This window comes from Orcinus orca, chromosome 14, assembly GCF_937001465.1.
Source record: "Orcinus orca chromosome 14, mOrcOrc1.1, whole genome shotgun sequence".
In the NCBI taxonomy this organism is placed as follows: domain Eukaryota; kingdom Metazoa; phylum Chordata; class Mammalia; order Artiodactyla; family Delphinidae; genus Orcinus; species Orcinus orca.
Window position 1 is genome coordinate 71,327,328 of NC_064572.1, and position 12,182 is coordinate 71,339,509.

Sequence of the window (12,182 nt, forward strand, 5' to 3'; positions counted from 1 at the left end):
AGTGGTTAGCTTTTTCTTCTTTTAAATCTACGAATTATCTGTGAAGTTTTGGGGAGGAGAAATTGAGTCATAAATGTGATGTGTGAATGAAGCAAGACACAAAAGAATGCATGTAAGCGTGGTTCCCTTTACACTACCTGAACAAAATAAGCTTAGATGATATAACTAGAAGTGCGAGGAAGTAGTGACCACAAAAGTTATATTGGGTTGGCCAAGAAGTTCGTTTGGGTTTTTCCTAACAGGTTATGGAAAAACCCGAATGAACTTTTAATAGTGTCATCCCCAGCAGGTAACCATTGAAGGTAACCACTATGATTAGGAAAGGGTTACACTCATGGCTTCTGCGTGTCAGTAGTGTTTTGTTTCATGTCCTGCATGGTGGTTATATTGGTGTTTGCTTCATAATTATTAATTTAAGCTTAACATATTATTGCATTTTTCTGTATGTAGGATGTATTTCTTTTTCTTTTTTTTTGCGGTATGCGGGCCTCTCACTGCTGTGGCCTCTCCCGTTGTGGAGCATAGGCTCTGGACGCGCAGGCTCAGCAGCCATGGCTCACGGGCCTAGCCGCTCCGCGGCATGTGGGATCTTCCCAGACCAGGGCATGAACCCGTGTCCCCTGCATCGGCAGGCGGACTCTCAACCACTGCTCCACCAGGGAAGCCCGTATTTCTTAATTTAAAAATTCTAAAAATTCTGTTGCCAGTCGAGAGAAAAAAGGGAAAATAAATTTTATCTGAAAATTTTTTTTTCTGAATATCTAACTTAGGTTATATATCTGTAGATAGAGAGAGATAAAATAAAATGAAAATATTTTGAGGAAATACTACTAGTTTACATTTGGCCCTTCTATGTGACAGAGGCTATCCTAAGTGTTTCACATATATAACTTGCCTAGACTTAACAACTTTGTCAGGAAGGTACTGTTGTTATTGCAGTTTTATAGATGAAGTGACTGATACATAGAGAAGTTAAGCAACTTGTCCAGAGCACACATCTGAACAGCAGAACTGGGATTTGAGCTTGAGCAGTCTGGCTCCAGAGCCACTAAGCTGTTTATCGCTGTGCTCTAGTACTGAAAACCTGGATGATTTACATGAGCATAATTTCCAGTATATTTCAGTAGAATGATTTTTCTAACTTTTTCAGTATAAAAGCCAACAGTTTTGAAATATAAAGGTATTTTGTTTGTATTTCAGGAAGATGTAATTCATGATTCTGCTAACACATTTTAATTAACTGTGTTTTGATCTCTTTGCTTGCTTGTAAAATATTCATTTTTAGGATGCTATTCCTATGATAAGTAAATTGAGGTACAATCCCAGATTTGACAAAGCTTTCAAACATGTGTTTGGAAAAACACTTATTTGTCGTAGTATGGAAGTTTCAACCCAGTTGGCCCGTGCTTTCACTATGGACTGCATTACCCTGGAAGGTTTGTAATAATAATTCTTAGCTTTGAACAAATAAATTCCATTTTAGTTTTAAGAGTGTTTGAAAATTCATGTCCAGTTATTTCTCATTTTTAAAATAGTTGGTTTATTCAAGTCAGAATGTAAAAAGGGTCAACCTCTTTATATTTAGTTGATGTCTCTTAAGCATAATCATTTGATGTATAGTAGAGTTTCTTAACCTTTTTTGCACCATGGACTTCCTTTGGTTCTTTGGTTAAGCCTCCGGACCTGTTCTCAAAATGTTATATTTTATTCATTTATTTTTGGCCTCATTTGGGTCTTCATTGCTGCGCACGGACTTTCTGTAGTTGCTGTGAGCGGGGGCTACTCTGCGTTGCAGTGCACGTGCTTCTCATTGCGGTGGCTTCTCGTGTTGTGGAGCACGGGCTCTAGGCCCACAGGCTTCAGTAGTTGTGGCTCGCGGGCTTAGTTGCTCCGTGGCATGTGGGATCTTCCTGGACCAGGGCTCAAAGCCGTGTCCCCTGCATTGGCAGGCAGATTCTTAACAACTGCACCTCAAGGGAGTCCTCAAATTTTCTTAGTTGTCCAAAAATATTTTTCTATCCAGGATCCAATCAAGGATGCATTCAATGCCTTTTCTTTAGATTCTTTCAGTTTCAGTATAGGACAGGTCTCCCGTTTTCCTCCCACCCCAAGAAATTCACTTTCTCAAAGAAAGTCTTGTGTTCTGGATTATCTTACTGCTTTCTCTTCATTAGGTTTAGGTTAAGCATTCTTGGCATGAGTGATGTGTACTTCTTATTGCACTACACAATGTGTCCCACTGTTACTGATGCCAGGTTTGACCACTAACAAATCTTGATTGTAAAGATGCCTTATCCCCTTTGTAATTAATAAGTGATATGTGGGATTATCCTTTAAGAATACATGAATATCAGGTTCCCCCAAACTTCTTCACCAGTGGTTTAGCATGCTTTGGTGACCCTTGCTTGACTCAAGTTAATACATTGGGGGTTTCTAAATGGTGGTTCTAAAATTCTGTGATTGCTTCTATATTTATTAGCTGTCACTCTTCTGTAAAGAGCCCCATCCTTTTTTCTTTTTTATGTATTGCTATGATTCATGGACTTCTTTTTTTAATTCAGTGTATTATCACATTGCCATCATCATTTTTGATTTTCAGATTTTCCCAGTTGTGGCTAGTGGGAATTTCAAGCTAGGTTCTGTGTCCTGTTGACATGTTCCCATTAGTCTTTAACACTTCTTTCCTTTCTGGCGGATGTTCTAGGCTCACCTAGAAGGTATATTTTTTTAAATGCAAATGTTAATATTGTAAAGCAAAATTTTTTCCAGAGTGACTTAAACTCTTAACTTTTACATTCTTATTAAATAGGTAAAGCCTTTAGATTAGTCATTTGATTATTAATCAATTTATTATTGAATAAAGAAGTTGTTATACAGAATTACTAATTTTCTTATGTTTTGTTTATAGGTGACCAAGTTAGTCATCGGGGTGCTTTAACTGGAGGCTATTATGATACAAGGAAGTCTAGACTTGAATTACAAAAAGATGTTAGAAAAGCAGAAGAAGAACTAGGTGAGCTTGAAGCAAAGCTCAATGAAAATCTGCGCAGAAATATTGAAAATATCTTTTTGTCTTGTGTTGCTGTAGAGAAATAACTGTTTTGGTTGGGAATATAGAATCTTTTGCATGTTAGATATATTTTCTCATATGCCGTGGGGAAAAGTATCCCATGTGTTTGACTTTTATTTAAGCACAGGAGCTTATGTCGTAAGTCTTTAAATTCTGAAGACAGGGAAAACTAAAAACTATTTTAACATCCTTTGCTTAGCTGTTAAATAGCTAGTAGCAATAAATCTACTTCTGAGAGAAAAGAACCTGAGGAATACAAAAATTTAATGTTATGGAGGGAACTGAGGAGTATTTGTCAGACAGTTTTATAGGAGGAAAACCAGGATAGTATTTCAGTGGAAGAAGGGTGGACAGTATCAGGAATGCCACATACTACATAGAAGTTAAATATATAAAGGTTGAAAAATGTCCATTAGAGGTTATTATCTTGAGGCTCAGATTTAGTATTAGTGGAGGAAATGGCCATCAAAATGCAAGTCTTAGTAACCATAGTTCTCCTAGTTCTTTCAAATAAAAATGGTGTTCTGTGAAGAGTGACTAGTTCGATTCACAACTGTGAGACACTTGTGCACGTGCATCTTCTTAAAACAACCATGGTATAAGGTAGAAGTGCTTTATGTGTACTTTGCATTATGTCACACAATATTAAGTACAGGTACTCAAGCAGCAAAAATAATTATTTTTACTGCTTCATTAGGATATTCTTTATTGGAACTGGCATTTTTTAAAATGTGAGTTTATAGCTTTTCTGTCATCAGTTGCAAGCAAAAGCACAAAGAAAAAGGTAAACAAACATCTTAGTTTTAACTTTGCAGGGGTCTGCATAGCATACTTTTGAGAACTGCCCAAATTTGGCAAGATGTGAGCACGAAGCATGGGGAAATACTAATAAAAAAGAGGTTTACAGTAGGCACCATCTACTTTCCTGTATTTGATAATCCAGCTAGATGGAGTTATCCTTCTACATCGGGCAAGGCTTCCTCTTCATATCTGACTCCCTTATATAGTGCTGTAAGCATAATAGATTATATAGTAAATATTTGTCGAATGAAAAAATATATATGTATTATATTTCATTTAGCTTCTTTTAGGGCTTCCCAGGATTGTATTTATTATTTATTTTTTTGTATAGCAATTAGTAAAACAGTATGTGTGTTATTTTGAGAGAGAAGTGGGGTGAAATGTTTTAAGCTTCTTTTATGACTGAACACAGTGTAGTATTTAATTCAGCGTTGTTATGGTCCATAAATTTGTGGAAATAGCTTTATTTACGGGTAAAGAAAAGGAAGGGGGATACACAATGTTTTGTTAACAGGCACCAAAGAGAATTTTCCTTAGCCTTGTATATGGATTAATAATGAAATTGATCAGCTGATGAACCAAATGCAGCAGATAGAGACTCAGCAAAGGAAATTTAAAGCATCTCGAGATAGCATATTATCAGAAATGAAGATGTTAAAAGAGAAGAGGCAGCAGTCAGAGAAAACCTTTATGCCCAAGGTTCGTTAAGTATGCTTTTTTTAATAGATTTGTTTTAATTATAAAGATTTGGGGTGGACCATATATTATATAAGTTATATAACATATACATTCTGTTCCATTTTCATTTAGGCCCATACTTTTGGGAATCTGCATGTATCTTTATCACACTTTTACCCATGAGTACCCAGAGTCTCCTTTTGTAGGCCTCATTCAGACTTTCCAACTTCATTAAACAAATAGGCATTTTGAGCTGCGGCATAATAGCACTGCCTGATAGTAGTCAGCCAGTATCCATTTTTGTCTATAAAGTACTATTTATGGATTTATTTGATTGCATTCTGTCCAGATTGTGCTAAAATGAGTAGAAAGTAAACTATTACTGCTATTACAAATGATAATACACATTGGTGTCATAAACGTGAAGCAGTTTTGACAAAAAACTATTAATTTTGTACATCAATAGTACTAAAACAACAAAGTTTAGAATATATATATATACACCAACAATTATACCACCCTAACATTCTAGCAACTTCTTTTTATAGTTTGACCATGAAATATGATGTGTTACACACATCCTGCAAATACTGCATCATAAATATTTTTCTTGTTGCTACGTAGTTCTAATTATCAAATATAATGGATATCTAATATTTAATTGAGTTAATATGATTACCTAGCTCACTTTAATATCAAATTTAGATAGTTGCCAATTTTTCACTATTATAAGTGATACACTGACTAGTACGTTTATTAATAAATGGATAATCTGTCATATAGCAACGTAGCTTACAAAGTTTGGAGGCAAGTTTGCATGCTATGGAGTCCACCAGAGAATCGCTGAAAGCAGAACTTGGAACTGATTTGCTTTCTCAACTTAGTCTGGAAGATCAGAAGAGAGTAGATGCACTGAATGATGAAATTCGTCAACTTCAGCAGGCAAGTAGAGTTGACAGGAAAAAAATTTTTTGTTGACAATTGGCTGTTGTGAAAAGTGTCTTTCTGGCTAATAAAGGAATGTGAAAGAGATTATTGAGAAAATATAAGACTTACTAGACTTCTAATATCCATTAAAGTAAATGAGGTTTTAATAAGTTTTTCCAAACCATATGTTAGGATTGTGTAAGAAATCTTTATTTTCTTTCATCTTACTTAATGCCCATTTGTCATTGGTAAGATGGAGCTTGTCAGCTTTGCTGTATTTATTGACCTGACCACCTTTACATATTTAATAATATTGTCTTGATTAAACATTTTAACAACATTTGATTTTTAAATACAGAGATGTAAGCAATTAATACAAAGTTCAAAACACAAAAAGCAGGAAAAGAAAAATATTTTTGGTAGCATGCCTTATAAAAAGAACCAGGCACAGAAACAGCATTCTGAATAGATAAGAGGGAAAATGAAGAAAATATAGGGCTTTTTTTTTTTTTTAAATATAGGGCCTTTTGGAAAGGTGTATTATTTCAGCTCATTTGAACAAAAATAATGGAGAAAACAACAGATTGATAGCATTCCTGTATGTGAAATGTGCATGGCTGTGTAGACAAAGAATTTTGTTTTTTCTTCTAGGAAAACAGACAGTTGCTAAATGAAAGAATTAAGTTAGAAGGTATTATTACTCGAGTAGAGACTTACCTCAACGAGAATTTAAGAAAGCGCTTGGACCAAGTAGAACAGGTATGTTCTTTTTCTAGGGTTCCTTGACAAGCATAACCTTTTGATAATGCTTATATGAGAGACTCTGATTTAGAGTATGGGCTCTGGGGACAGAAAGCCTAGCAGTCTGACCACCTGCCCTGGCTTGGAGTTCTAGCACTGCCACCTAGTGTACAGTACTGGGCAAGTCATTTAATATTTCTAAGCTCCAGTTTCCTCTTGTGTAAAATAAGCGTAGCAGTAGTACCCGTTTTGTATGATTATCTGGCACATTCTAGGTAGTAAATATTAGTTATAAATATTTTCTCATCAGTAGTCAGATGCTAAGAAGTTTTCTGGTAATTTTTTCCCCTTTAATGGATACATTAAGTATTTACAGTTATTTTAAATATGTTTTTTGGTTTTCTTAAGTGTTTATTCAGACATATCAACAGCTATATAAACGGCATTTATAACATTTTGAAACTAACAAAATTCATATTTTTGTGGTTTAATGCTCTTAAGTTCCTTTTGTGTTGTAGGAACTCAATGAACTGAGAGAGACAGAAGGGGGTACTGTTCTCACTGCTACAACCTCAGAACTTGAAGCCATCAATAAAAGAGTAAAAGATACCATGGCACGATCAGAAGGTGAATTTTTATTTAGTAAAAATATTTTTGGTATTTAGTTAAATTTAGCTTATTGGTTTTATAGGATTGTTTACTACAAAATGAAATATCCAAATAGGCAAAAGCATGTACCAATAGTTTTATGTGTTTTCCATCATCATAAACAGTTTATAGTGAACAGAGTTTAGGGTGTTGATTATAAATAGTAACCTTTGTTTTGTTGAAATGCTTGTGACAATTTTATGAGAGACCATAACATTACCAGTTTCATTGACAAAAGTACGAAATAGCTGAATCAAGTTTCTTATCACTAGTTGCTGAGAAGAAAACTATTTTAGGTTTTTATAAACATTAAATGTAAACTGTATACCTTGACTCATGTACACTCCCAATTTTGTTCTGAAGTTTTTCATAAGTTTTCACAGTAAAATTTAAACCTATTTATTTTGATAGATTTGACCTTGAAAATCTTTGGTCAGCTAACACTCTGGCTTTAAAACAGCTGTTTTGGGGAAATCCCTGGCGGTCCAGTGGTTAGGACTCTATGCTTTCACTGCTGAGGGCCTGGGTTCAATCCCTGGGCATGGAACTAAGATTCCTCAGGCCACGCAGCTTGGTCAAAAAAATAATAAAATAGGTGTTATGACCTAATTTGGTTTTCCCCCCATTTTAGATTTGGACAATTCCATTGATAAAACAGAAGCTGGAATTAAGGAGTTGCAGAAAAGTATGGAGCGCTGGAAAAATATGGAAAAAGAACACATGGATGCTATAAATCATGACACTAAAGAACTAGAAAAGATGACAAATCGACAAGGCATGCTACTGAAGAAGAAAGAAGAGTGTATGAAGAAAATTCGAGAACTTGGATCACTTCCCCAGGAAGCATTTGAAAAATACCAAACACTGAGCCTCAAACAGGTAAATCTAATTGGTTTTAAATTTGAAATCTTATTGCAAATTTCCCTGTATGTGGATTTATTTACACATTTTTTTCCTCTTTATAGTTGTTTCGAAAACTTGAACAGTGCAACACAGAATTGAAGAAGTACAGCCATGTTAACAAAAAAGCTTTAGATCAGTTTGTAAATTTCTCTGAGCAGAAAGAAAAGTTAATAAAGCGGCAAGAAGAGTTGGATAGGGGGTACAAATCAATCATGGAACTGATGAATGTACTTGAACTTCGAAAATATGAAGCTATTCAGTTGACTTTCAAACAGGTATGTTTCTATTTGTAGTAAACACACAAGCTGAAGTCTTCAGGTATTATTCAGTCTGTTATTCAATTTGTAAAGATTTTTAAACTTTTTTTCCACTGATAATTGGATCTGAAACATGCAAACAAATCCAGTATATAGGTTGCAAATATAGTAACTGGAATGTTTTATACAGCTCTTAAAGGGGATCCAATCTGTTATTCTTGTTCTTAAGATTAAAAAAATAAAACTAATTTTGATTGCTTTTAAATTTTATCTTTTTTTTAAAAAATACATATTCCAGTTGACACCCTATCTATCTATCTATCTATCTGTTTATTTTAAGGTATCCAAAAACTTCAGTGAAGTATTCCAAAAGTTGGTACCTGGTGGCAAAGCTACTTTGGTGATGAAGAAAGGAGATGTGGAAGGCAGTCAGTCTCAGGATGAAGGAGAAGGGAGTGGTGAAAGTGAGAGGGGCTCTGGGTCACAAAGCAGTGTTCCATCAGTTGACCAGTTCACTGGAGTTGGAATTAGGGTAAAATACCTTTACATTCAATTTTCCCCAGAGCGTTATCATAGTAGAATTTGTAGACTATTTTGCGAATCTAAATTGGTACATTTTTACCCCTTTGAGATATAACTCATTAAATATTTTCTTAGGTGTCATTTACAGGAAAACAAGGTGAAATGAGAGAAATGCAACAGCTTTCAGGTGGACAGAAATCCTTGGTAGCTCTTGCTCTGATTTTTGCCATTCAGAAATGTGACCCAGCTCCTTTTTACTTGTTTGATGAGATTGACCAGGCTCTGGATGCTCAGCACAGAAAGGCTGTGTCAGGTACAGTTTTGGTTTCATAGTTTCATAGTAACTTGCTAGAAATGATAGCTTACCTCTTTTTTTTTACTTTTTTTTTTCCCCTTCATCCCCACTCCACTAAATTCCCTCACTTTCTTTTTTTAAAAATTTATTTATTTATTTTTGGCTGCATTGGGTCTTTGTTGCTGCGCTCAGGCTTTCTTTAGTTGTGGCGAGTGGGGGCTACTCTTCGTTGCGGTACGTGGGCTTCTCATTGAGGTGGGTTTGTTGCGGAGCATGAGCTCTAGGCCCGCAGGCTTCAGTAGTTGTGGCACGTGGGCAGCCGTAGTTGCGGCTCGCAGGCAGCAGTAGTTGTGGCTCGCGGGCTTAGTTGCTCCGTGGCATGTAGGATCTTCCCAGACCAGGGCTCAAACCCATGTCCCCTTCATTGGCAGGCGTATTCTTAACCACTGTGCCACCAGGGAAGCCCCAATAGCTTACCTCTTTTATAGTATATTTCTTGTTGCCTGAGATATCCAGGGAGCCTGGACAGGGTATTAGTAAATAAAATAATTTCTCTTTGAACAATTTTTCAAAAACCTAGTATTAGACTGCAAAGTTTAGTTCTGTGAGAAATAGATGTAATAATTGAAAATCCTCCTCCAGTTAAACTTTTATACAAACGTCTCTCCTTTAAACACTTTTTCTCAACGCTTGAATAGTCTCTGTCATAAACAATGTTGATGTGTTTAAATAATCTATATGTGATCTTTAGTAAGTTTATGCAAACAAATCCAGTATACAGGTTGGGGGTGTGGGTAGCAGGAAAAGGTTGCTTTTGGTTTTTTGTGTGAGAAAATTTACTTTGCTCTGACATTATTTCTAATGCTGTGTTAGGTGTTGCTTCTTTATATTCTGTAACTAAGTTATGTGTGTTAAAGATTTATCCCTAGTTTAAGAAACAAGTTGATATTTTTTGTAGATGTATGCATGCAGGCAGTTTTAAGTTTTAGGTAAGAGTAAAAAGATAGTTGCTTTTTAAATTTTCATTTCAACTGAAAAAAGGGTTTTATTAGATTACTATTTCTTTTTACAGATATGATTATGGAACTTGCTGTACATGCTCAATTTATTACAACTACTTTTAGGCCTGAATTGCTTGAGTCAGCTGACAAATTCTATGGTGTAAAGTTCAGAAATAAGGTAATTTTTTTTATATTAAGTTTAAGTTTATGTAGTATTCAATCCATTATACTGTTGAATTCTTGTTTTATGTTACTTAAGTATGAAAGAAAATTTAGAAAGTTATTGAAAAAAACTTAAAATGCCTGTGAAGGTTATCCGTATTTTTGGAGCATTCATTGCATTGGTTTTATTTTTATTGGCATTAAGAGACACTATCTTCGTATCTATCTCTTTAGTGCTTATTTAATTCACAGTCTTAAACAGTTACATAAGTTCATTTATATTTGGTTAGACCACACAACTCTTCCTGGTGCTTTCAGCCTTAAGATTCTTTAAAATAGCAAAGTAATAAAAACTGAACAAAAATATGGTTCAAATATTTTTAAACTCATGCATTGAACAAACAGCATTGTAAATAAAGGTTTTATCAGTCAGTGTTTTAGAGTCATTTGACTTGTTATGTAAAATATTTAGGTGATTGGGTGTATTTTTAAAATATTACCCTATACAGGGGAACACTGATATATTTCTTTAAGATTTAACAGATTTTGTTTTTAACATTTATTCTTCAGGTTAGTCATATTGATGTGATCACAGCAGAGATGGCCAAAGACTTTGTAGAAGATGATACCACTCATGGTTAATTGGAAAATACTTCCCATTGGTTTGGAAGATGTGTATAGTAATATGATCCTCATACCCAGGAACTGTAAATTTAAACCTAAATATCTGGTCATTATTAATAGTTTTCAGACTTAGAGCATACATAGCCCTTTTATATTTCTGTCATTGTATTTTATAACATGCTCTGTAATGTTACATTTCTACTTATAGTTTAAGAATTTTTCCCACACAACCTTTTGTAAAGTGTCCTCCTATTTTAAATCTTTTAAAATGTGCTAAATAGTCTTTCCTAATTATTTTATCTGTTATATTGCCTCTTTTTTATAGCTTCAATTAAATAATTGGTTTTATGACTAACTTTGTGTTTTATGTGGCTTTTTATTTATGGTTCTATGATTAGAAACAAATTTTTCTTAAATATCTACCTTTTGTTTTGCTTAAGAAAAGGTCTGCCTTCACCTAAAAGAAGATTTTTTTTTTTTTTTTTTTTTTTTGCGGTACACGGGCCTCTCATTGTCGTGGCCTCTCCCGTTGCGGAGCACAGACTCCGGACACGCAGGCTCAGAGGCCATGGCTCACGGGCCCAGCCGCTCCGTGGCATGTGGGATCTTCCCGGACCGGGGCACGAACCCGTGTCCCCTGCATTGGCAGGCAGACTCTCAACCACTGCGCCACCAGGGAAGCCCCTAAAAGATTTTTAAAACACAGTTTAATATTCTGTTGAATTACAGCAGTGATTCCCAATCCTGGCTGCATTTTTAAATCCATAAGTGAGCTTTTAAAAATGTAACATTGCTGGGCTTCCCTGGTGGCGCAGTGGTTGAGAATCTGCCTGCCACTGCAGGGGACATGGGTTCGAGCCGTGGTCTGGGAAGATCCCACATGCCACAGAGCAACTAGGCCCATGAGCCACAACTACTGAGCCTGCGCATCTGGAGCGTGTGCTCCACAACAAGAGAGGCCGCGACAGTGAGAGGCCTGCACACTGCGATGAAGGGGCCCTCGCTCGCTGCAACTAGAGAAAGCCCTCGCACAGAAACGAAGACCCAACACAGCCAATAATAAATTAATTAATTAAAAAAAAAAACGTAACATTGCTGAAATATTTCCCTAGACCACTTGAATCGAAATCTTTAAGGCATAGGGTCTTGTTCATTGTTAATTCTAAAGTTCTGCAAGGTGATTCTGACCCTCAGTGAGGGTTAGAACCCCTGCTTTAACTCAATGTAACAGTCCTTTAAAAAGTATTTTTAATTTAAAACGGCAGTGTGTTTAATAGAAGTTGGGGAGAGTATCCAAGAAACTGAGCTATAAAATTTCCTTGTTTTTCTGGATAAGTAGTTTGGAAAACCTTGTTATTGAAACATTGGTCTTTTCCCAGATTAGAGCTTTGCTGCTTATTGTGTTTTAAAATTGCTTTATTGAGGTAATTCATACCGTAACATTCACCCATTAAAATGGTGCAATTCAGTGCTTTTTAGTTTATTCACAGAATTGTGCAACTATCTCTACAATCTAATTTTAGGACATTTCAGTTACCCCAAAAGTAACACTG

The 12,182-nt window shown here is 35.5% G+C and overlaps 1 protein-coding gene across 1 annotated transcript in view; it reads left to right on the plus strand.

Moving 5' to 3' along the window:
- Window positions 1-10,984, plus strand: part of SMC3 (structural maintenance of chromosomes 3) — a 32,332-nt gene extending 21,348 nt beyond the window's left edge. The window contains exons 18-29 of the mRNA XM_004265852.4: window positions 1,286-1,436; window positions 2,909-3,061; window positions 4,419-4,570; window positions 5,333-5,491; window positions 6,128-6,235; window positions 6,736-6,844; window positions 7,497-7,744; window positions 7,831-8,043; window positions 8,366-8,557; window positions 8,683-8,860; window positions 9,915-10,021; window positions 10,576-10,984. Coding sequence (XP_004265900.1) covers window positions 1,286-1,436; window positions 2,909-3,061; window positions 4,419-4,570; window positions 5,333-5,491; window positions 6,128-6,235; window positions 6,736-6,844; window positions 7,497-7,744; window positions 7,831-8,043; window positions 8,366-8,557; window positions 8,683-8,860; window positions 9,915-10,021; window positions 10,576-10,647 — 1,842 coding nt within the window. The 3' untranslated portion in view covers window positions 10,648-10,984. The remainder of the gene's footprint in view (window positions 1-1,285; window positions 1,437-2,908; window positions 3,062-4,418; window positions 4,571-5,332; window positions 5,492-6,127; window positions 6,236-6,735; window positions 6,845-7,496; window positions 7,745-7,830; window positions 8,044-8,365; window positions 8,558-8,682; window positions 8,861-9,914; window positions 10,022-10,575) is intronic.
- Window positions 10,985-12,182: the final 1,198 nt, after the last annotated feature.